Source organism: Capsella rubella, unplaced genomic scaffold (assembly GCF_000375325.1).
Source record: "Capsella rubella cultivar Monte Gargano unplaced genomic scaffold, Caprub1_0 scaffold_7, whole genome shotgun sequence".
NCBI classification, from domain to species: domain Eukaryota; kingdom Viridiplantae; phylum Streptophyta; class Magnoliopsida; order Brassicales; family Brassicaceae; genus Capsella; species Capsella rubella.
Genome location: NW_006238917.1, coordinates 8752387 through 8773311, shown reverse-complemented (window position 1 = coordinate 8773311; position 20925 = coordinate 8752387). Strand labels below are relative to the sequence as shown.

General features: G+C 34.8%; 4 protein-coding genes across 7 annotated transcripts; 3 read left to right on the top strand and 1 right to left on the bottom strand.

The window, feature by feature from the left end:
• The first annotated feature begins 1822 nt into the window (after positions 1-1822).
• LOC17879601 (protein MEI2-like 3) lies at positions 1823-6024 on the top strand. Of its 3 annotated transcripts, none has more exons than XM_023777858.1 (11): positions 1823-1920; positions 2554-2712; positions 2783-3240; positions 3326-3484; positions 3576-3692; positions 3804-3955; positions 4032-4937; positions 5025-5109; positions 5192-5260; positions 5340-5513; positions 5620-6024. In XM_023777858.1, the coding sequence occupies exons 2-11, from the start codon at positions 2610-2612 to the stop codon at positions 5698-5700; spliced, it is 2304 nt and encodes a 767-aa protein (XP_023633626.1). In that variant the 5' UTR covers positions 1823-1920; positions 2554-2609; the 3' UTR covers positions 5701-6024. The 3 variants fall into 3 exon arrangements, with proteins under 3 accessions (XP_023633626.1, XP_023633627.1, XP_023633628.1); XM_023777859.1 differs by lacking the exon at positions 1823-1920 and adding an exon at positions 2039-2135; XM_023777860.1 differs by lacking the exon at positions 1823-1920 and adding an exon at positions 2044-2140.
• Positions 5838-9819, bottom strand: LOC17879126 (phytochrome E). The gene is made up of 4 exons (XM_006285928.2): positions 7760-9819; positions 6876-7683; positions 6496-6789; positions 5838-6346 (listed from the first exon to the last, which is right to left on the bottom strand). Exons 1-4 carry the CDS (start codon positions 9762-9764, stop codon positions 6103-6105), a joined length of 3351 nt encoding a protein of 1116 aa, XP_006285990.1. The 5' UTR covers positions 9765-9819; the 3' UTR covers positions 5838-6102.
• A 1535-nt stretch (positions 9820-11354) lies between these two features.
• Positions 11355-14942, top strand: LOC17877490. 2 transcript variants are annotated; one of them, XM_023779560.1, is made up of 9 exons: positions 11355-11720; positions 11909-11952; positions 12080-12152; positions 12263-12377; positions 12475-12992; positions 13087-13607; positions 13708-13854; positions 13942-14367; positions 14645-14942. In XM_023779560.1, the coding sequence occupies exons 1-9, from the start codon at positions 11540-11542 to the stop codon at positions 14894-14896; spliced, it is 2277 nt and encodes a 758-aa protein (XP_023635328.1). In that variant the 5' UTR covers positions 11355-11539; the 3' UTR covers positions 14897-14942. The 2 variants fall into 2 exon arrangements, with proteins under 2 accessions (XP_023635328.1, XP_023635327.1); XM_023779559.1 differs by having other exon boundaries at positions 13708-13860.
• Positions 14943-17111: 2169 nt separating this feature from the next.
• Positions 17112-19235, top strand: LOC17880819 (two-pore potassium channel 3). The gene is made up of 2 exons (XM_006283482.2): positions 17112-18466; positions 18966-19235. Exons 1-2 carry the CDS (start codon positions 17301-17303, stop codon positions 19117-19119), a joined length of 1320 nt encoding a protein of 439 aa, XP_006283544.2. The 5' UTR covers positions 17112-17300; the 3' UTR covers positions 19120-19235.
• Positions 19236-20925: the final 1690 nt, after the last annotated feature.

Sequence of the window (20925 nt, the reverse complement as noted above, 5' to 3'; positions counted from 1 at the left end):
ACGAAACTGAATACGAAAAATTGGAATGTTTTAAACAGAATACAACTTTTTCTAAAATTAAGAAATGAATATACATGAAAACATGTGTATATATTATAACACCAAATATAAAGCCATATTAAAGAAAGAAAAAAGTGTTTGAAACTAAACAAATCCAATACTTAGATATTAAAATATTTTAACCAAAGGATAAAAGGGAGTAAATATTAGTGATTATTATAGCAAAAAAAAAGTATGAGTGATTTCATATCACATATCCTATAGTAGTTAGTTTTCTCTAAAGATACAAAAGTAAATATAATATATATCATAAAAATAATATTTCATAATTATTTATTTATTAAGTTTCCAAACTAAAAAATGTAAGATTTGTGTTTACAAAACAGAACATGAGTTTCTATTGTGTTTCATTTAGAAATAGACAATAACAAAATAATCTCTATTGTACAAAATTTGATGTGATCATCAAATGATACTTAGACTAGTTTAGATGTAACTGTGACATTCATCGATTATATTACGATTACTAATCTTAATCAGTAAAAAATATATTAGTTTTTATATCATCTTTTTTTTTTTTGGTCAAATAGTTTTTATATCATCTAAGATAAAATCATGGTAATGAAAATTCTTATCATCAAGTTGTAAGACCAAACCAGATGCTAATACCATACACGAGATGTAGTTTTTAGGATTTTAGACATAATTGAATTAATTATTTTTATGCATATGTACTGTACTTAGTTTAACTCAATCTGCTTTTCAAATAAACGTTTTCAAAATCCTATTGACATAATAATAATAATAATAATAATAATAATAATAATAATAATAATAATAATAATAATAATAATAATAATAATAATAATAATAATAATAATAATAATAACAATATGCAAACATCTACCTGCAAAAGATATTTTTATATTTTGTGTTAGTGTTTTTCATCAATATTTTTTTATAAATAACTTAAATAAATTTTTCAACAACCTTCTACAGCCTAAAACTTACGGCTGTATCTTTTAGCATTTCTACAAAAAAAACGAAAATATAATAAAGTGGCTGTATACTTGAAAAATAAATGTAAAGTACGATTGGTGTAAAAAAGGAGCTATGAAAAGAATCTACCGCTACTACCAATCAAAGTCATAATTTCATATTTCTTACATTGAAAAGTGTTTACAAGATTTTTATGTTTGAACATTTTTAAATCTAATACATTGGTTTCGGTTTGTTAAGTATTGCTATTTTTTGTTTCAAAATATTGAAGAAAGATGCTATTATTTTATGTAGAAATTTAAACATAATTGCCAATATTACATATCAGATTATTAATTAGATAAATAAAAATTTATATATTTTTTCATATCACTTTTGTTGAGTTAAGAAATGAATGCAATTATTTTGTTTAAAGCACACCAACCAGAAATGCTAGTTTCCATCATATTAGAACACTTAACTCAAATAATTTTATGTGAACACATATTTTAATCAAGTAATAGATTAATTTGACTAATTTCTCAAATAAAAATAATTAATCTGAAAATATTGACTAATTTATAAGTAAAAGATAACTAATCAGATTAAATTTTGTCGGACTCCAAAAAAGTTTAAATAGAGTTGAATTTATAGTTGGAAAAGAAAAGGAGTAAAATTAGTTCCCCACTCGGTTCCTTTGGTTTACACTCCAATCCAATCATTCGCCGCTCTTCCGCTCATTATACTCCCTCTCTCTTCTTCTCCATCCAATTTTAAAGATTCTATCTTTATTTTTTTTATTTTTATAAAGAATATCTAAAAATCACGAGTAATCAAAAATTATTTATTTTTCTCTCTGTATAATAATTTACATATAAATATACAGAGAGAGAGGGGTTTCTTCTGTATTTCGTGGAGAAACAAACAAAACCAGATTCTTAAGTAAGTTTCTTTTTTCCCTTCCTGTAAAGTTTTGATTTTTTCAGGTTCCAATTTTTTTAAAAAAAGTTTCAATTTTTAAACTAATTGATACTTTGTATTCCTTTGGCTCTCGCGGCAATGAGTTTGTGTTAGTGATCGTGCTTTAAAAAAAAAAAAGGGTGAAGTAGAAAAGTTGGTTCCTTTATTTTTGATCTTAAACGGTTGGGATGATCACAGTTAAGTTAAGCTTCGTCTAGATTGAAATTAGTGTTCTTGTTCTGTTTTTTAGTTGTGCTTTTTTTAATTGATTGTCTGATCGTTTCTATTCAATTACTCTGAATTAGCTGTAGCTGCACCAAATGTTTTAGGTCTTGGTGTTTCTGTCCCTGATGATGATGATGATGATTTATCATAATTCGAGTTTGATTAGGGTTTAAACTCAGGGGAATCAAGGTTTAGGGTTTATAGAGATTTGTGATTTTTATTGAAATATTTATTGCTAATGAGTTTATTTCATCCTCTGTTCTTGAAGATTGTATCCAACTTCTTAACTAAGATTTTTTTTATGTCCATTGCACTGTAGTTACTTGTTTACCTTGATAATACTTCTCTGTTCAATTAAGAAGTCATCTTTCCATAATTTGCCTGCATCAGGGTTAAGGAGAATCCTCTTTTCGAAGCAGAATTAATTGAAGTGAAGGGCTTATGCAATGAATATCCCAAATGGAACCTTTTCAAGATCTGATCATCTCCATGCTTCAACTGATGCCTCCCTCTTTTCCAGCTCTCTACCTGTCCTTCCACACCAAAACCGTATGTACTCAAAACTGTTATCTCGAGTAACCTATATCGCGGATAATTCTGTAATCTTTAACTCTTGCAGTTGATCCTCGCGAGAGCTACCATCAGTCTGTTGATGAAACTGCTTCCGGCTTAAGCCAGTTCAATGGAGGCATTGGTAATATGCTCGAAGTTGGTGACTCACATCCAATCGGAAGCATGCTTCCCGATGATGAGGAAGAGCTTTTCGCTGGTCTAATGGATGATTTAAACTTAAGTTCTTTGCCAGCTACGTTGGATGACTTGGAAGATTATGATTTATTCGGTAGCGGAGGAGGTCTTGAATTGGAGACTGACCCACATGACAGTCTAAACAAGGGATATCCAAGGCTGGGGTTTGCTGATTCTAACGTTGACAATGGTATGCCTCAAAACATATTCCAGAATGGAGTGGTTTCGATTGCTGGCGAACATCCTTATGGTGAACATCCTTCGAGGACTCTGTTTGTTCGGAATATTAACAGTAATGTTGAGGACTCTGAATTGGAAGCTCTTTTTGAGGTAATTCCTCTTTTGTAGTCTTATAAGTGGAATGTTTATAGGGTGAAAGATTGGATCTTTATGTTGGTTTTCCCATTCTTGGCAGCAATATGGACACATCCGAACACTCTATACAGCCTGCAAGCACAGGGGATTTGTAATGATTTCATATTACGATATCCGTGCTTCTAGAGCAGCTATGCGAGCATTACAAGGCAAACTGCTTAAACGGAGGAAACTTGACATACATTTCTCAATCCCCAAGGTTTCAGATTCTTGAATTCTCTTATATATGTATGTATGGATCGCTCTTGCATTCTCTTTTTTTTTTAATATACATTTTTTCCATTTTATAGGATAATCCGTCAGAGAAAGATGTTAACCAAGGAACTCTTGTGGTTTTCAACTTGGCTCCATCTGTTTCCAACAAAGACCTTGAAAACATATTTGGTGTTCATGGCGAGATCAAGGAGGTGATGCGTTTTTTTATTCTGTTGTTTCTATTTGTTTTTTAAGGTTTTAGATTTCTCTCATGACCTGCATAATGGTTAACGTTTGTGTAAGTTATTGTTCTGACAAAGCAGATACGGGAAACACCAAATAAGAGGCATCACAAATTTGTTGAATTTTTTGACGTTAGATCAGCTGATGCAGCTCTCAAAGCTTTGAACAGGACTGACATTGCTGGGAAACGTATCAAGCTTGAGCACAGTCGTCCTGGTGGTGCTCGTCGAAAGTGAGTTTACTGACACCAAAGAAACTGACAGTAAAGAAACTGTGGACTAATTTGCTGTTTTGCTTTCTTTTCTCAGCATGATGTTTCAACTGAATCCAGAATTGGAGCAAGATGATTCCCACAGCTACCTGAATCATGCCGAGTCACCTTTAGGAAGCTCTCCTGTAGGGAACTACTGGTCTAACAGTCCTATTGATCATCCTCTACAAACTTTCAGTAAGTCTCCAATATATGGAAACTTGAGTCCAACAAAAAACATCCGTTATCCAGAATTTTCGTCGATTCTGCATTCTCAAGGAGCAAATCCGATTAAGGCTGCATCGGTGAGCAATGACCAAGGAAGAAGATTTAGCCACTTGGATCACTTGTTTTCTAGCAGCTATAATAATGCAGGCCATACAGCTTCTACCTTTCAGCAACCACAGTCGTTTGGATCTGTTTCTTCATTTGGTTCTTTGAACCCACAGCCGAGTCACGTAGAAACATTATCTGGATCAGAATTCCTGTGGGGAAGCCCTAGCTCTTCAGCCTGGCCTGTGAATCCATACTCTTCAAACGGACAAAATCACAGGTTTCCTTACTCAGCTCAGAAAGGGTCCCTCCACCAGCTCCATCATGTCGGATCTGCGCCATCTGGATTCTTCCCGAGGTCTCTTGAAACTTCATCAATGGGTTCAGTCGCTTTCCGAGGAGCAAATGGTAATATGAATGCTCAAAGAAACTTGCGTGAAACTACTTCTCCAAGTTTTAAAATGTTGCCTTCTCCAAGACGTAGTCAATTGTTTACTGGCAATGGCTCTTACCCGTGGCCCGTTTCTACAATGGCTTCCATTGACGACCCATTGGAGAATGGAAGGAACCAACAGCTTGATAGTAATGCTAACCAAGTCGATAGCAGGATACAGTTTCAGCTTGACTTGACTAAGATTATGAGGGGTGAAGATTCACGGACAACCTTGATGATTAAAAATATCCCTAATAAGTAAGAGTTATCCTTTGATTGTTTTTTTGGTCCGCTTAGTTTACCGTTGTGGGATCTGAAAGAACTGACATTTTTCCTTGTTCGCAGGTATACCCGGAACATGCTGTTAGCTGCCATCGACGAAAAAAACAGTGGAACTTATGATTTTCTATATTTGCCTATTGATTTCAAGGTAAAGACCACTTGTTGCGTGTTGAATCTTTGACATCATGTGATCTAAGTTCGATGATGCTCTTTTTGTTTTCTGTGTGCAGAATAAATGTAATGTGGGATATGCATTTATCAATATGGTGTCTCCTAAATTCATCGTTGCATTGCACGAGGTACAAAACCTGATTGAGTCTTTAGTGTTGTTTCTGAGAGATTTTGGGGATAAACTCATGCTTCTGATCTGTTTCATAGGCCTTTAACGGAAAGAAATGGGATAAGTTCAACAGTGAGAAAGTAGCTTCCTTGGCTTATGCACGAATCCAAGGTAAAGCTGCGCTTATCGCTCACTTTCAAAACTCAAGCTTGATGAACGAAGATAGGAAATGCCAACCTATTGTCTTTGATGGATCAGAATCTAGATATCCGGTAAACAATCTCTTACAACAAACACTTGATCTTAAAATGATCATATTCATATGTTCTCTGATTTAGCTGATGAACTGGTTGACTAATACATCCATATTCGAACTAGATCGTGGAGAATTCGCAGCTCGAGGCATCAAATTCAACAGTTTCTCATCCTCTCGTCAGTGAGAACACGCATCAAAGCTGACAGTCAAGTGAATCCCAGTATTGCATCTGGTTTAAAACGTAAATATCAGTTTTTAGGATGAGATGATGATGATGATGAACGGGTATAGACTACATAGCACCTTTAGAGAATTTCCTGGTTTACTCAGTTCCTTCTAGTTTTTTTTTTTTTTTTCTTTTGGTTTCCGGAATCAGAAAGGTTTCTTTGATCTAGACATGTAATTTGATGGTTGTGTATTGTTTTTGTCTTGGTCGACTAAATCATCTATCCAAGAAACGTGTACATAAATATACTTAAAAGATACATCTTATTGGTCATAAATAATGAAACCTTTGTTCTCATTGATACATTTGGTTATATTCAGGCATTGAAACTACCAAATTTCATTAAATTTTACTATGCCTTATTGTAACTCAAAAATTTCTACTTTATGCTTGAAACAGCCTCTGTTCCTCTAGATTTAACACCTAACATTGTCTTGAATTGAAGATCCACCTGGAAGAAACAACGTTCCTCTTCTCGAACATAACTCACACGACCATTCATCTGCTCCAGCAGTTTCCGTGAAAGCTTAAGACCTAAACCATCAGGCGTGACCCATCTATCTCCAGTCTCAAACATATCACTTAGCATCTCTGAAGGAAGTCCTTTACCTGGATGCGTCATCCTGTCATCAAACAACATCAAACATTAACTTAAAATCTGCAAAACTGCTCCATTGTTTAGTTTGAAACACATTCATAATCTGCAAAAATTGTTGCATTTTCGGTTTACACACACAGAATATGTACAAAGGTTGTTTCAGTCGCTGTTTACCTGAACTGCAGATGGATATAGTGGGCATTGTCACGTGCAAGCTCGTGGACTGGTGAGACATTGATTCCTATCCAACTATCTGGAAACGGGGCATGATTCACAATGTTGCGCAGAATATCAGCAAGAATGAGCTGAAGCTTTACTCTGTCACCATAGAGAGGCAGAGTTTTGATCTCTTCGGCAACTTCAACCCTGAGTTGTGAGTTCCTCTCTCTCAACATAATCATCACTTGGCTAATGATTGTGTCCAAGATGCTTTCAACTCGAAACTCCTCTGTTTCCAATTGCAACTTGCTGATATCATTAAAAAACATTTGTATTCAAAATCAAAATGTAAAAGCAACAACAATGGATGAAGATCCAAAATGTTAATGCTTTACCCTTCCTCTATGCTTTTCAAATCTGTGCCTTCGATTATTGTCGTGATCTGCTTCTCACAAGCATCACTAGTCTCCAGAAACTGCCTTTGGCTAGCTGAAATCTCTGAGGATTCAAGAAGCTCATGTGAAAATCGGATACCATTGAGAGGATTCTTGATTTCTTGCCTTATGTAAGTTAATTCGTCGAGGCTTTGAGCACTCTCTTTCAGTTCTGGGCAGCTCAAACCCGATTCTTGATTGATAATCTGCAAGAAGAAGAAACATCTGATAACTTTCCCTTCGGTGTTTGTGCTCTTGTTCGCGGTTATGGATGCTACTATGTACTTCCCTTCCTTATTAAAGAACTCAATCAGTGAACTCTCTGGAACATTATGACCAGAAATTCCTTGGTACAGAGAGATCAAGAATTTTGTGAGCGAATCTTGGCATTTCACTTTACAAAAAACTCCAAAGACTTCACCGGGTAGCATTTTTCCAATCACCTCATGTTTTGACCATCCCGTAAGCTTTTCCATGGCTGCATTCCACTCTGAACAACAAGCATTCTCATCTGAGGCGAAAATCGGTGGAATCAACGGATTTAAGCTTTGGACAATAGTCTTGTAATCTCCTTGCAATCTAATGAACTTATCTGTTATCGCTTTCTCACTAGTGATGTCTTGACCAACAAAGCAGACGCCAATGACATTTTCAGTATAATCCCTGCTCGTGCATGAATTCACGAGAACACACACATCAGAAGAGGAATCTGGATGATTGTTTTGGCCAAACTTTTTCAGTTTTAGCATTACGCCTTTCTCCTCCTCACCTGAGAATCAATGTTTTTGTTAGTTAATATAACTCATAACATGAACGTTGTATCAAGAAAAACTTCTTTTTATAACCTTGTAGAGCTTTGGATAACAGACTTTCAAGAGCTACGCGTGATTCCTCTTGAACAATCTCATCGGCAAGTGACTTCCCCATGGCTTCACTAGCTAACAATCCTGTCATTTCAGCGGTTTTCTTGTTCCAACCATTGATACATCCAGAAGAATCAACACCAAAAATAGGTGCAGTTGCAGTTTCAATCACCCTGACCATTTCACACACAAAAGAAGTAAGCTCATTAGCATCTCTTGCCACAACATTACCAGACAAAACTGGCCTGGAGCTGGTAAATGACTCTCTCATTATCAGCCTCAGGGAATGGATAGCATCAAGTTCTGAGATTTCCCACGGCAAGCTTTTGCTCTTTGCAACTTCAAGAAACGCTTTGAATGATGACCTGGGATGCATTCTTCCGGCATCATCTTTATCCTTAGGGTGATGTTTAGCTCCTCCCCATTTGATTGCACGTGCAGTATTGGATCTGAACCAAAGTAAGTAATCTTTTGAAGAAATTCCCGCGGCAGCGACACCACAAACCGCATCTCCAAGTGAGATGGCACCAGGGTATCCCGCATCCACCAAACTATCAGTTGTTAACCCCGTCGAGTCATCACCATGATTCTCCACCAGCCAAGTCACCAAGTCTATAACTTGCGCCTCACTAGGAGTAACACCAACCAACCAACATTTTCCTTTGTAATATAATGCAGCTCCATCACATTTCACAAGGTCCATAATACCCGGAGATTGTGTCACAATAGCAGAAACAGTATCACGGAGAAGCATGTCGCACAACAAGGTCTGCGTCCGCATAGCCTTCTTCTCAGCTAACTGTGATGCTAACTGAAGCTCCATTTGAAGCTGAAGTCCAAATGCTTGCATCAGAAACTCACAAGCATACCGTAATGGGAATGGAACGTATCTAGGAGAACAGTGATGGCCTACAACTAATCCCCAAAGCTTGCTTGAATCTTTGCCTTTTATCACAATCGCGAGTGCAAGGGAAGCCATAGAGCCCATATTTGCCATATATTGCGTGTGGCATCCATGAGGAGCTCTTAGAGTAGAATTGACTAAACAAAGTGGTCTCTTGAGTTCCTCACTCTGAACAACCTTTACCGGAGTTGCATTGCAATCACAAATCATTCGGACACGGTTTTGTTTGAACAAGAACCGAGCTGCCTGAGGAATATCAGTTGCAGGGTAATGTAATCCCAAATAAGGCTCCAAATCCGATCTTCTGATCTCAGAAACAACTTCACCGTGATCATCTTCATGAAACTGATAGACCATAACACGGTCATAACCGGTAAGTCTCTGAACATCTTCCACAACAGTATCACACAAAGCACCAATATCTCCTCCAGGAAGTGACTGCAGCCTAGAAATGGCCCTAACGGCGAGCTTTTGAGACTGAACTGCACCTGCTAGGGTCAAAGCCGGGTCACCAGATTTAGCAGGCTCCAAATCCATTACAATCCCCGCATCAATCCTGTGAAGTATAGCATAAAAAGGCTTCTGGGTGGTCCTAGAATGGACCAAAACAGGATTCAACAACGAAATCTCCGTAAAGGTAGTAGCTTTAGCCAAAGAAGCTCCAGAAGAAGGCGTGAAAAGCGTCCTTGCATCGGTTCCAATCAAACCCTTAACCTTACTAACCTCCCCACAATGAGAGCTCGAAGCAAGAGACAACAAACCAAGGAACTCAGCACAGTTCTCACTAACACCAAGTATCCTAAAAGTAGGTTCTTCCACAGCAATCAAACAACCAAAAGGCTGAACAAGACCGCCTCTTTGGATGTTAGACAAATAAGCAGTGATGTGCTCGTCAGGAACGTAATTGGGTGGCGAAATGACAGATTTGGAGTAGTTAAAAGACTTGCCAGAGTAAATGGAGTGATCGAAATCAGCAAAGAGACCAGCATCGACAGAGTATTGAGAAGTATTGGATTTAAGAGGCTTAGAATCGCCAAGAGGTTTCATGTTGCTTGCAGCTGATGAAGAGCTCTCAAATCCCATAGCTTTGGGGAAAGTCTAGAGTGAGTTTTGATCAGAAGAAGAAGAAGAAGAAGAAGAAGAAGAAGCTGATTCTTTATCATTTGCAACAAGAGACAGAGAGTGAGAAAAGTAAATAAAGGTTTCTTTTTTTAATTATGTCGTTGATATTTGTGGTGGATTCGTTTTACCACCTCAAGATTCTTCTTTCTCTTACATAGTTACATGTTTTGTTTTGCTTCCTTCAATGCCTTTTTTTTCTTTTGCTGCTCTGTTTGCTTCTCTCCCACACGTACAGATTGTTCGGTGACCACCGATTAACTTTGCCTTTTTAAATTGTGAGGTTATTTTAAAGTACTCTAAAATTGTTTCTGGTTATATATCAAACCACCATATTGAACTTTGACGGCAAGATGAAATTCTCAATCTATTGAACAATTGGCTAATGTCTTTCTCATATTTAAGTGTCGACCCTCATCAAAAATTTCAACTTTTTTGGTCAAATTTTTCAACTTTGACATGTCCTCGTAACATCACTGAGCATTCAGTATTCTATATTCACTGATTAAATTCAGAATCTGCAATCAACATACCAAACAAGAACAATGAGGGTCCATGTAAAACTTGGTATAAAAGTATAATTGTTGTCTTCCTGTAATCTAACTTATATACGAAGATGTTACAAGTTCCAGTGTAAAGGTTTTACCGTTTACATATTGGCATGTTTGTTAGGGAGATAACCATTAAGAAAAACTGAAAAAGACATTTTAACACAGAGAAACAACAATGGCTTTATACCAAAAAAATTCAGGTCACTTCCTTACAGCGATAGCTAAATTTGTATAAGAAATTCAAAATATGCATTCAAGGTATAGAATGCAAAATTGATTGTGGCTGCTCTCATCAGCTCCCCACCTAGGCATTTCCCAGTGCACATTATTTTATGCTACAAATATTTGAGGACAGTCATTTTTCAGATTACTTAATATTCAATGAAAGATTACTTAAAGCAAAATTGAAAGAGTAAGAGAAGAATACCTTGATCAGTTCCAGAATACCGTTCATCATCCTAACAGATCAAAAAAATTTCAAATGAACACAAACTCAAAACTCTTATCCAGCTCAAGTCAACCAATATTTTGAAGTTTGAACATGTTTAGTGGGCTTAGGCCCATATGATGTGTAGGCCTTCAACTACGTCGTTATCCAGTATTTCCCTATTATTCAATTAATATTTTAAAACTATCAGATTCTTTCTTTCCACGTGTTATTATTAGCGCGTGAACTTCATTGACAAAAAAAGAGGAAACAACTTTATTTTTTCTCAAAAAAAAAAAAAAAAAAAAAAATCAAATCTCAATCTCAATCTCAATTATTATTATTTTAAGTCTTTTTTAAATCTTAATCTCAGCAACAAACAACACCTGTTCTAAATTAATTTTTGTTTCATCATTATCCAAAAAACTATACATGTCTTAAAATGATATATGATAAAAATATATAAAGTTATTAAATACAATTAAAAAAGTAATTAACCTACTAAAAGAAAGTTGTTAATTACCATTTTTGATTAACATAGCTTTTCTAAAAATTTGAATCTTTTTCCATTTTTCCTCCACAAAACCAATTTATCCCCAAACCCAAAGAGGAACTCAATAAAAAGAGGGATTTTTTTCTGTTTCTTCTCTTCTTCTTCTTCTGATACTTCGAAGCCAATAGCAAGAGAACAAAGGAGAGAGAAAAACAAATAGAACGAGTTTTCTATTCATATTTGATTCGTGCTTTTTTGTGTGGGTAAAATGGACGGTAGAGGTGGTGGTGGGGGTGTTAGTAACGGGAACGCGGGTGTTCCGGCGTCTTCGAGAAAGGTTGTTCAGAGTTTGAAGGAGATCGTGAACTGTTCTGAGTTAGAGATCTATGTGATGCTTGTTGAGTGCGATATGGATCCTGATGAAGCTATTTGTCGCCTCCTTTCACAAGGTTCTCTCTTCAAGCTTCCATAAGCTTTTTTTAAAAAAAAAATTTGTGTTTTCTGAGTTTTAATTTCGAATTTGTTTCATTGAAGCAGTTTTCATCTTCTTCTTTTTTTGCCTTCTCCTTTGATTTTAGTTGCTGAAGATATTGATTATTTGTTTTTATACTGTTGTTTTGTTTTAATTTTTTTTCAGATACTTTTCACGAGGTGAAGAGCAAACGAGAGAAGAAGAAAAAGGTTTGTGAATATAACATATAACAACAACTAGTTTACTTATAGGCGAAATGTTTTGATCTAGTGCCTAATAGCTTCAGTTGATGATTTTTCATTTGTATTCTTTTCATTTATTTATTATTTTGGACAGACCAAATATCCTGTAGACTCTTGGACGCGTTACAACACCTCTCGAGGTGGCAGAAACAAGTATAACTCTAATGGTAAGAAGATGCAAATTTTACAAGAAAGTATTTTCCTTTTTCTTAAGTTGGTTGCGGATTTTTTGGTTATCTCAAAAAGTGGCTAAACTTGTTACTGAATTTTGGTTCAGAAATGGGGAATGCTCAAGGTGTACCAGCAAACATAAGAGAAAAGGGAGCACGTAATCATTGTGTTGGCTCTTCTTTCTCATCTGGTGTTCTTGGACTCCAACCTCCATCAAACAGGTTCTTACCTTCATGTGGTCTTTGGTATCTTATTTGTAGAAAATGCCATTATTTTGTGTTATCTTATTATGCTTTTGCTTTGTAATGATCCTCCAAGCTCTAAAGTCAAAAAAGCACCTACAAGATCAAATGATGCAGTACCTTCGTCGTCCCTGCCTACTCATACGTCTCAATCCGCTTGGGTTAGTGCTAACCCCGGGAAAAGAACTATGGCTGATATTGTTAAAATGGGTAGGCCTCAACAACAGAATAATATTGATGTGCCTCGTTCTTCAAAGGCTCAAGAGAGCAGAAATAAAGCTCATATGAAGGATGAATGGCCTTCAATTGAGAAACAAGATGTTTCTCATCAGTCATCCTCTGTCTTGAAACCAGCTGCTGAATCTAAGATGTCTGCTAACCAATTTAGTGAATCTCAACATCTGGATGAGACCCTTTTGGATAACCGCCACCAAGAAACAACAACATATCCAATTGGGTCTCCTCCTAATGCGGATCACGATCTGCCTGCTTCCGTATCAAGCAAAAATTTGGTAAATGGTGATTCTAGAGACCCCTCAGATTGTTCTGATGAAAATAACAAAGTTAAAAGCCATCTTTATGAGGAAAATGGAGGTGAGATCATTTCTGTATTGGTCTTTTTCTTAGTTTTTCCTTCATCTTTTGTCCATATCCCTGAGATTTGTTTCCTTTTGTACATTATTTTCAGCCGAAGATGTTTCTACATATGTTGCTAACGGTTCCCACCAACTTACTATTGAAAATGAAGAAGCATTACCAAAAGAAGACAAACCTGCAGTGATATTCCCCAATCACATACAAATCCATAAATCAAAATGCTCACACATAATGTTTGGTAGTTTTGGCTTTGGGATAGGATCATGTCAAGTTAGTGGCTTGAATGATAACTTGGATGAACCACTAGAAACAGAGGATGATTCATCATTCAAACATACCGACACTGACTTCTCTGGAGAGGATGAAGAACAACTGAGAAATGATGCTACTAATGAACAAATTTCCAACCAAATTGATCCAAGTACCCGAGATCACCATTCTGCTACAGATTCTGATAAAGAATCTGTACAACATGAACCTCCTCAAGAAGAAGGTGATCAATACAAGTTTTCATCTTCGACAGATTATGGATTTGTAAACACCCAACAGTTGAATCCTTCATCAGGAACAAATCCTCAAATCCAGAATCTTGACACCTTCCCCAGCGTAATGGTAAAAACTAAACACTCTTAAAGCTTTTAAAATCATCACACGATCTAAAGATCACTGATAATACTTTTAACAATCTCTATTATTTTTTCAAAATGTTCAGCACCAAGGATATACAAGTTCGTCACCCAACACTCTAATCCCTTCAAGCATTCAAGATGCAAGAGAATTTTATCTTCACTACTCGCCTTTCCCAACAAAATACAACACGGCTGCTCCCTCTTCACATGTTGGTCCAACAATTTCAATGGTAGAGGTAACCAAATTGCGTCTTCTCGTCCATGTAAACATGTTTTACTTTCCCTTAATACCATTGCTTACTCATATTTGTTTGTAGGAATTGAGAGCTGCGAGTATTTCTACTCAAAATGCAGTGCCCAATGCAGGACAACAAGAAGCAGCTCTTACACAACACCTTGCCTTAAACTCATTCTCTCATCAGCCAAGGATGCCTTTGGGGCATTATAGTAATTTGATAAGCTATCCATTCATGACACAAAGTTACAACCCTTACATGCCTTCAGGTTTTCAGCAAGCGCTTCCCACTAATAACCAACAGTCCTTAGCTGCTATGCTTCCGCAATACAAAAGTCAAGCAACTGCTCATCATGTTCCTCCTCCCTCTGTCAACGGCTTTGGAGGTAGCGCTGCTTCAAGTAACAACTTCTCTTTGAACCCCGCAAGTGCTGCAAACTCGTACGAGGATGTTTCGAGCTCACAATTTAAGCATATCAACCATTTGGCATCACCACATCAGCATAAGGTAAACCATGACATTCATCTCATATTGTAATCTTGTTAATGTGAGTTTTTCTTGTAAATAGCATCTTTTAAGTTAAAATTGTATTTTCTTTAGTAAAAATGAATTTCCTCTATAGTTACAGTTTGGTTTTGGCTGGGTAAGGTTTATTTCGATGTTGATCGTGTTTGAGAGAAAGTTTTTACTTTGGAAGTCTTTTGATCAGTGTTATTTTTGCATGTCTCTGTTTTCCAAATCTTAACCAATATGGGTTTTCTTTTTTTTTTGCTTTGATCTGCAGAACGAAAACTCAGCAGCATGGCATCAAGGAAAACAGCCCAACTTGCGAGTGACTATGGGAAACGGATATTACAGCTTCCCAGGTCATCAGAATCAACATCTTCATGGTTTCCGTCAAACACAACAATTGCAGCAACAACATCAGTTGTCTCAACATCAACAACAACATTTTGGAGGACATGGCTATGTTAGTCCTTACCATTCACAAGCTGCAATGTCGTTAGACCATCTCCATTACCAACACCAACAATGACAAAACGTTCTAAACAGACCCAATAAAAGTACTGATATGAATTCAACCAATAAGAAAATATGATGTAAAATATAATTTGTCAAAAATATAAAATGCATTAAGTTTTGCATAGAAAAATGAAAATATTACTTATGATGAAACAAAAAATTTTTGGCTAAAATATTATTTAAAATGAAATAGAGAGAGTATCTTTTATATTCTCTATGTTTCACAAAAACTTTCATTTTAACAATTTCACACAAATTAAGAAAACATTTAATTTTACATATATATACTTATTTAATAAATAGTTAATGGTTTAATTAGTTATGAGTTGAAGGTAAAATTTGGAAATTTAATGTATAATTATTTTGAAAATGTAAAATAACACTCTTTGTAAAATAAGAATAAAAATTTAAAATGACACTTTTGCTGAAACAAAAGAAATATGCATCTATTTTCTTTTACAGTTTTTTGCTATTTTATAAAAGTTTATCGTGCTTCTATATTAGCTTTGTGTGTATATGTTACCAAAATCAAACCCATTACCCAATATACTACAAATAGTTACAAAAAAAAGAATTGCATATTTTCAAACACGAGATTAGAAAAATGAAAAAAAAAAATTATGAATGAAGACATCTTAGCTAATCATGTGTGTTCTTCTTGTTTGGTACTAGCCCTGGGCAAAATATTCGTTAGATTCGCTTCGTTTCGATATTCGTGTCGATTCGATTCGAAAAATTCAAATATCTATAAGATATTGAACCGAAGCAAATATGAAAATTTAGTATTCGTAAAAACCGAAGCAAATAACAAATATTGATTTTTTAGTACCGAATATCCGCTTCGCTTCGTATATTTATATATATGTATAAATATAAATAATTATATAATACATATAATATATATAATATGTGTATTTATAGATTTGGGTATATATCTAATAGGCCTATTATTCAAATTGTTATATTTTGGCTCGCTGGATTTTTTTTTTGTGCTAAATGGTGTTTTTAAGCAAATAAAACTTTACTAGAAAAATCATTATTAAAAATAAAATGTGAGAATTCTATGGACGGTGGTTATATTTCCTTCTTATTTTGAAAATATGTCAAATAAAAACCTCTAATATTTCATATTTTGCACTTTATATTTATGTACTATATGTTTTTTATATGTTTTTGTTTCAAAAAAAAATTAGATGGGTCGAAGCGAAGCGAAGCAAGTAATTCGCAAATATTACGAAAAATATTCGAATATTCGAACTTCCGAATACTCGTAAATTTACGAATCGAAGCAAATAGCAAAATCAACTATTCGGTCGAAGCGAAGCAAATAACAAATATCACAAATTTTTCGAATATTCGCTTCGTGCCCAGGGTTATTTGGTACTAGTCTATAGACATCCTTTCAATACGATTAGTTAATTAGAGCTGTACTTATCTAATCTGGGTGGGAAACCACGTCATGTGAGATTCGTTGAGAAAACGACACGCCTTGCCGTTTTATCTTCTTTCAGCTCAAATAAATAATAATCAAGTCACCCCTTGCGTTTAATAAGAGAGAGACGCCGTGCCGTTTTGTCAGATATATAGTTGACACCATTTGTTTTTTTTAATTCGGTCGAGATGTTTATTGGAATTTAAACTTTATAATTTGACCCCTCCATTTTAATGTTTAACTTTCTTACCCAGCTTGACGACTTCAAATTGACCCCTCCATAAAAAGGTTAGTAATCAGATTCACATAAAATAAAAGCATTAATCAAAAAGTTAACACAAAAAAATTTCAAAAATTGTTGAAAGATATATCTTATATAGTCTTGAACTAAGTAAGAGTAAGTCAGAGTAAACTCAAAAATAATATAAGGAGTCAACCTCAATTTAGACTTAATAAAGGGATTCTCTTAAAAAAATAGTTTACAAGAAACCAAATTCAAATACATCCAGCATGTGTATTTTGTGCATCTAGTAATCAAATAAATACAAAAATATGATCTGAATATATTACTTAGAAGATTCTCTATTTTGCAATAACACTCATATTATAGACTTTACAAGCATCAAAACATTATGTAATGTTTCTTGTTTTTTTTTGCTTAAGAGCATCAGATCATATTTAATGTAATGTACTTAATGAATATATGATATTAAATAAAACATTGATTTTCTCTCTTAAAATGTTTAATAGCCACAAAGAGAAGAAAGCGCCATTTCTGCTTCTTCTTACTTCGATCCTTGTGAGAGAGAGAGATATAAAGTTTCTTCCTTTTTCCCACGTTTCACGTCCCACCTCTTACCTCTTCAATCCCCTACAAGTTTCGAGTTTTGATCCAACCAAACCCAACAAAAAAAAACGATTTTTTTCCGATAATTTAGTAACTTTAATCGGAGAACCACTCTTGGGTTTACTGTTTTCCGGCGAGATGGCCAACAACGACGGGAGTGACCCATTACTTCAATACATAATTAGTCCTAGATTGAAAAGACCGCCACAGCTTCTGTTTCCGTTACCTGAAGACAACGAAGTCGCGATTCCGATGCCGATGACACCGTCGGAGTTCAAGGACCGTTTAATCTTCGGACCCTTGTCACGTTCGCCGCGAGATTCGTCTCAATTCATCGATTCCATCTCTCAAAAACAGCCCTCACCGTCGTCTTCTTCCACCGCCGTTAATCCTTTCTCCGATTCCTCAACCCTAGAGCCTCTCCTTCCACCTACACCATCACCACAGCCGGAGCCATGGTTTTCCGATCGAAGCTCGAATCATTCTCACGGCCACCCACTTCACCGTTCCAAAACCGCACCAGCGATGGCTGTGATCAATGATTTGCATCACCCAATTCGTCAGAAAGATCCCACGGAGGCATCACGATCTGTTGTAAGACAAGCTTTTGCTCTTCTCGTTGTGTATCTCTCCTTAGGTGTGCTTATCTATTGGCTGAATCGTGATAACTACGTTGTGAATCAAACCCATCCTGTAGTTGATGGATTGTATTTTTGTATTGTTACAATGTGTACGATTGGTTATGGGGACATCACTCCGAATAGTGTGGTTACTAAGCTGTTCTCGATCATGTTTGTGCTTGTTGGGTTTGGTTTCATTGATATTTTGCTTAGTGGGATGGTCTCTTATGTTCTTGACCTTCAAGAGAGCTATATGTTAGACTCTGCTAAGCGGAGAGACGAGCCAGAGAAGAGGAGGTCTTATATAATCGATGTGAAGAAAGGGAGAATGAGGATTAGGTTGAAAGTGGCTTTGGCATTGGGTGTTGTGGTTTTATGCATTGCTGTTGGTATTGGGATAATGCATTTCATTGAGAATATCGGGTGGTTGGATTCGTTTTATCTATCGGTTATGTCGGTTACTACTGTTGGGTATGGAGATCGGGCATTTAAGACATTGCCCGGTAGGCTTTTCGCTGCGATATGGTTGCTTGTGTCTACGTTAGCTGTGGCTCGGGCATTTTTGTACTTGGCTGAGGCGAGAGTGGATAAGAGGAATAGGGAACGGGCTAAGAAAGTACTTTGTGAGACAATGTCTGTCTCACAGTTTTTTGCTGCAGATATTGATAACAATGGCTGTGTGAGGTATTTGACTCAATTCCCTATCCATTTTATATGCTCTGACACTGTGACACACTCCTTAAAGGTTTTATGAATCTTAAACTGTTTACCGAATTAATTGTGCGATTCTTAGTTTTGTGAAAAATATCCATTTGTGACATCCGTATAAGGTATACGCATTTCTTAGTCAGTGGTATTAGTCTTTCCAGTTTCGTTTGCTTAGAAGATCTTTGAAAACAAAAGCATTCCTTGCCAATTAGTCTATTAGATTCTTGAATGTGTTAGATTCTCAATTTAATGCATCTTCTGCACTTTTTTGCTTGAAACTTTTTATGATGCTGAGTTGAAGATATGTGAATATGTGATGCGAAAGCATTGTTCTTTTGTCATTGTGATCAGCTAGATTATGATGTTTTCAGCTTTATCTAAAGGAGACATAGTCACATTTTTTATGTACATGTAAATGCTTTGCTTGCAAGCTCAAAATCTGAGATATCTTCGGCTTGTTTATGTGTGTTTGCAGTAAAGCAGAGTATGTGATATACAAATTAAAGGAGATGGAGAAGATAACAGATAAGGACATAACTCCAATCTCCAAACAGTTTGACAAACTCGACCGATGCAGCAATGGAAAGATTACTCTTGTAGATCTTTTGGATAGTAGCAGTGACGCTTGATCCTCTGCAACTTTTTTTTTGTTTTAGCTTAGTTTACACATGCAAATTACAAACTGATCAATGATGCTAATGATGAGGAGTCCAGTCTAAGGTTTATTTAAACCATTTTGGACAGATCTTATGTCTTTGGTCTTGTCTTGCATAATTTGTTTAAGCAGGATTCACTGATTCGCAACCAAAAGTAATCTCCTCTCACTCAAGACTAGGAGGAAATGTTGGGTTTTTGTTAACCGGTATGGTATGTTGCCAAATGGTTCTGTCATCGGTTTACTTTGGTACGGTGGTAAGATATGATTCCCATCTGAATCAGAGAATTTAAAGGGCAATGACCCCTGTAAGTTTTGCAGATATTATAGCTAGGATCAAAAAAAGGGTTCAATGTATATAAATGTGGGGTTGATAAGGTTTTGATCCAAGTTTGGTTGGTCCATTATGGAAATAAAGTATTAACAGTAACTTTCTATCTAGAAAATAAAAATTCGAAATGAGTTTTCTTTATCAACAATTTTAAAAGTGTATCACTGTTTATATTATCAGCTTTGTTTTAAAATAGTTTTATACCGAATAAACAGAATTTAATTTGCTCTATGTAGTACCTCAACATATTGATGAAAACAAGTAATGAAAATTGTATTTTTCTGATGAGTTTTCTTTTTCTTTATACTTCTATACACCATAGTTTTATCATTATCTTATTATATAAACCTTGGTTTTCAAAATTAGCCATTAACAAGATCGTGACACGTGTCAATTATAAACTATAAGATATTGACACGTGTCGTAACTAATTTTGTTAATATTTGGATAAAATAGAAATATTATTAACCCTATCGAAAAAGAAAATATATAAAATAAATATTATAAAGAATTATATATTAAAAATTATTAATAAATTAAACAAATAACCTAATTTCAGCTATGTCAATTTGGTTTATTAATAAGATAGGGATTTAAAATTTATAATTAACAAGAATATACGGCGGTTTTTGTTTACATAAGAGGATTAAGGTTTCAACTTTAATTTTACAATTAAATCAGCTTATTTGTTGGTTTGGATATATAAATGATAAATAAAAATTATGGTTTATCTTTATAAATTAAAATTATGGTTTAAGTTTAACAATTAAACGAGATTATATGTCGAAACTTGGTTTTTAAATTTACTAACTCACGTGATCATGATAAGTGTCAAGTAAAAACATAAGATGTCGCAACATTTTATATCTAATTTTGTTAATATTAAGATAAAAATAGAATTTTTAACAACATTAAAAATAATTATAAAAAATTAAAGAGAATTTTTGAGAAATACCCCTTTTTGTGTACCCTTTTTCAAAAATACCTCCTCTATCTATCCATTTTCAAAAATATCCATATTTAAATATGAAAAATTATAAAGTTTTATATGGTTTATAAGGTACTTCTATATAAGAACTACTACTTGGAAGTTTGATACAAATATTTTATAATGTTTTAAAAGATTTTAAATCATTTTTACAAGTTTTAAAAGGTTTTTAAGTGGTTTTTAAAAGGGTTTATAAGGTAAAGGTTTTTAAAAGGTATTTATAAGTTATTTTATGCTATTTATGAAAGATATATAAAAATTTAAACATATATAAAGGTAATTTGTGTGTATATTTATAAGTTTACACACATATTTGGATAAATTTCAACATTTATTGTGGTTTTTTAAATAAATTTTGAAATAAGGGTATTTTTAAAAAGTGGTATGGAAAAAGGTATTTTTTATAAATTAAAAAGTAAAAAATTTGATATTTATAAAAAAAAATGTGTAAGCTTATATAT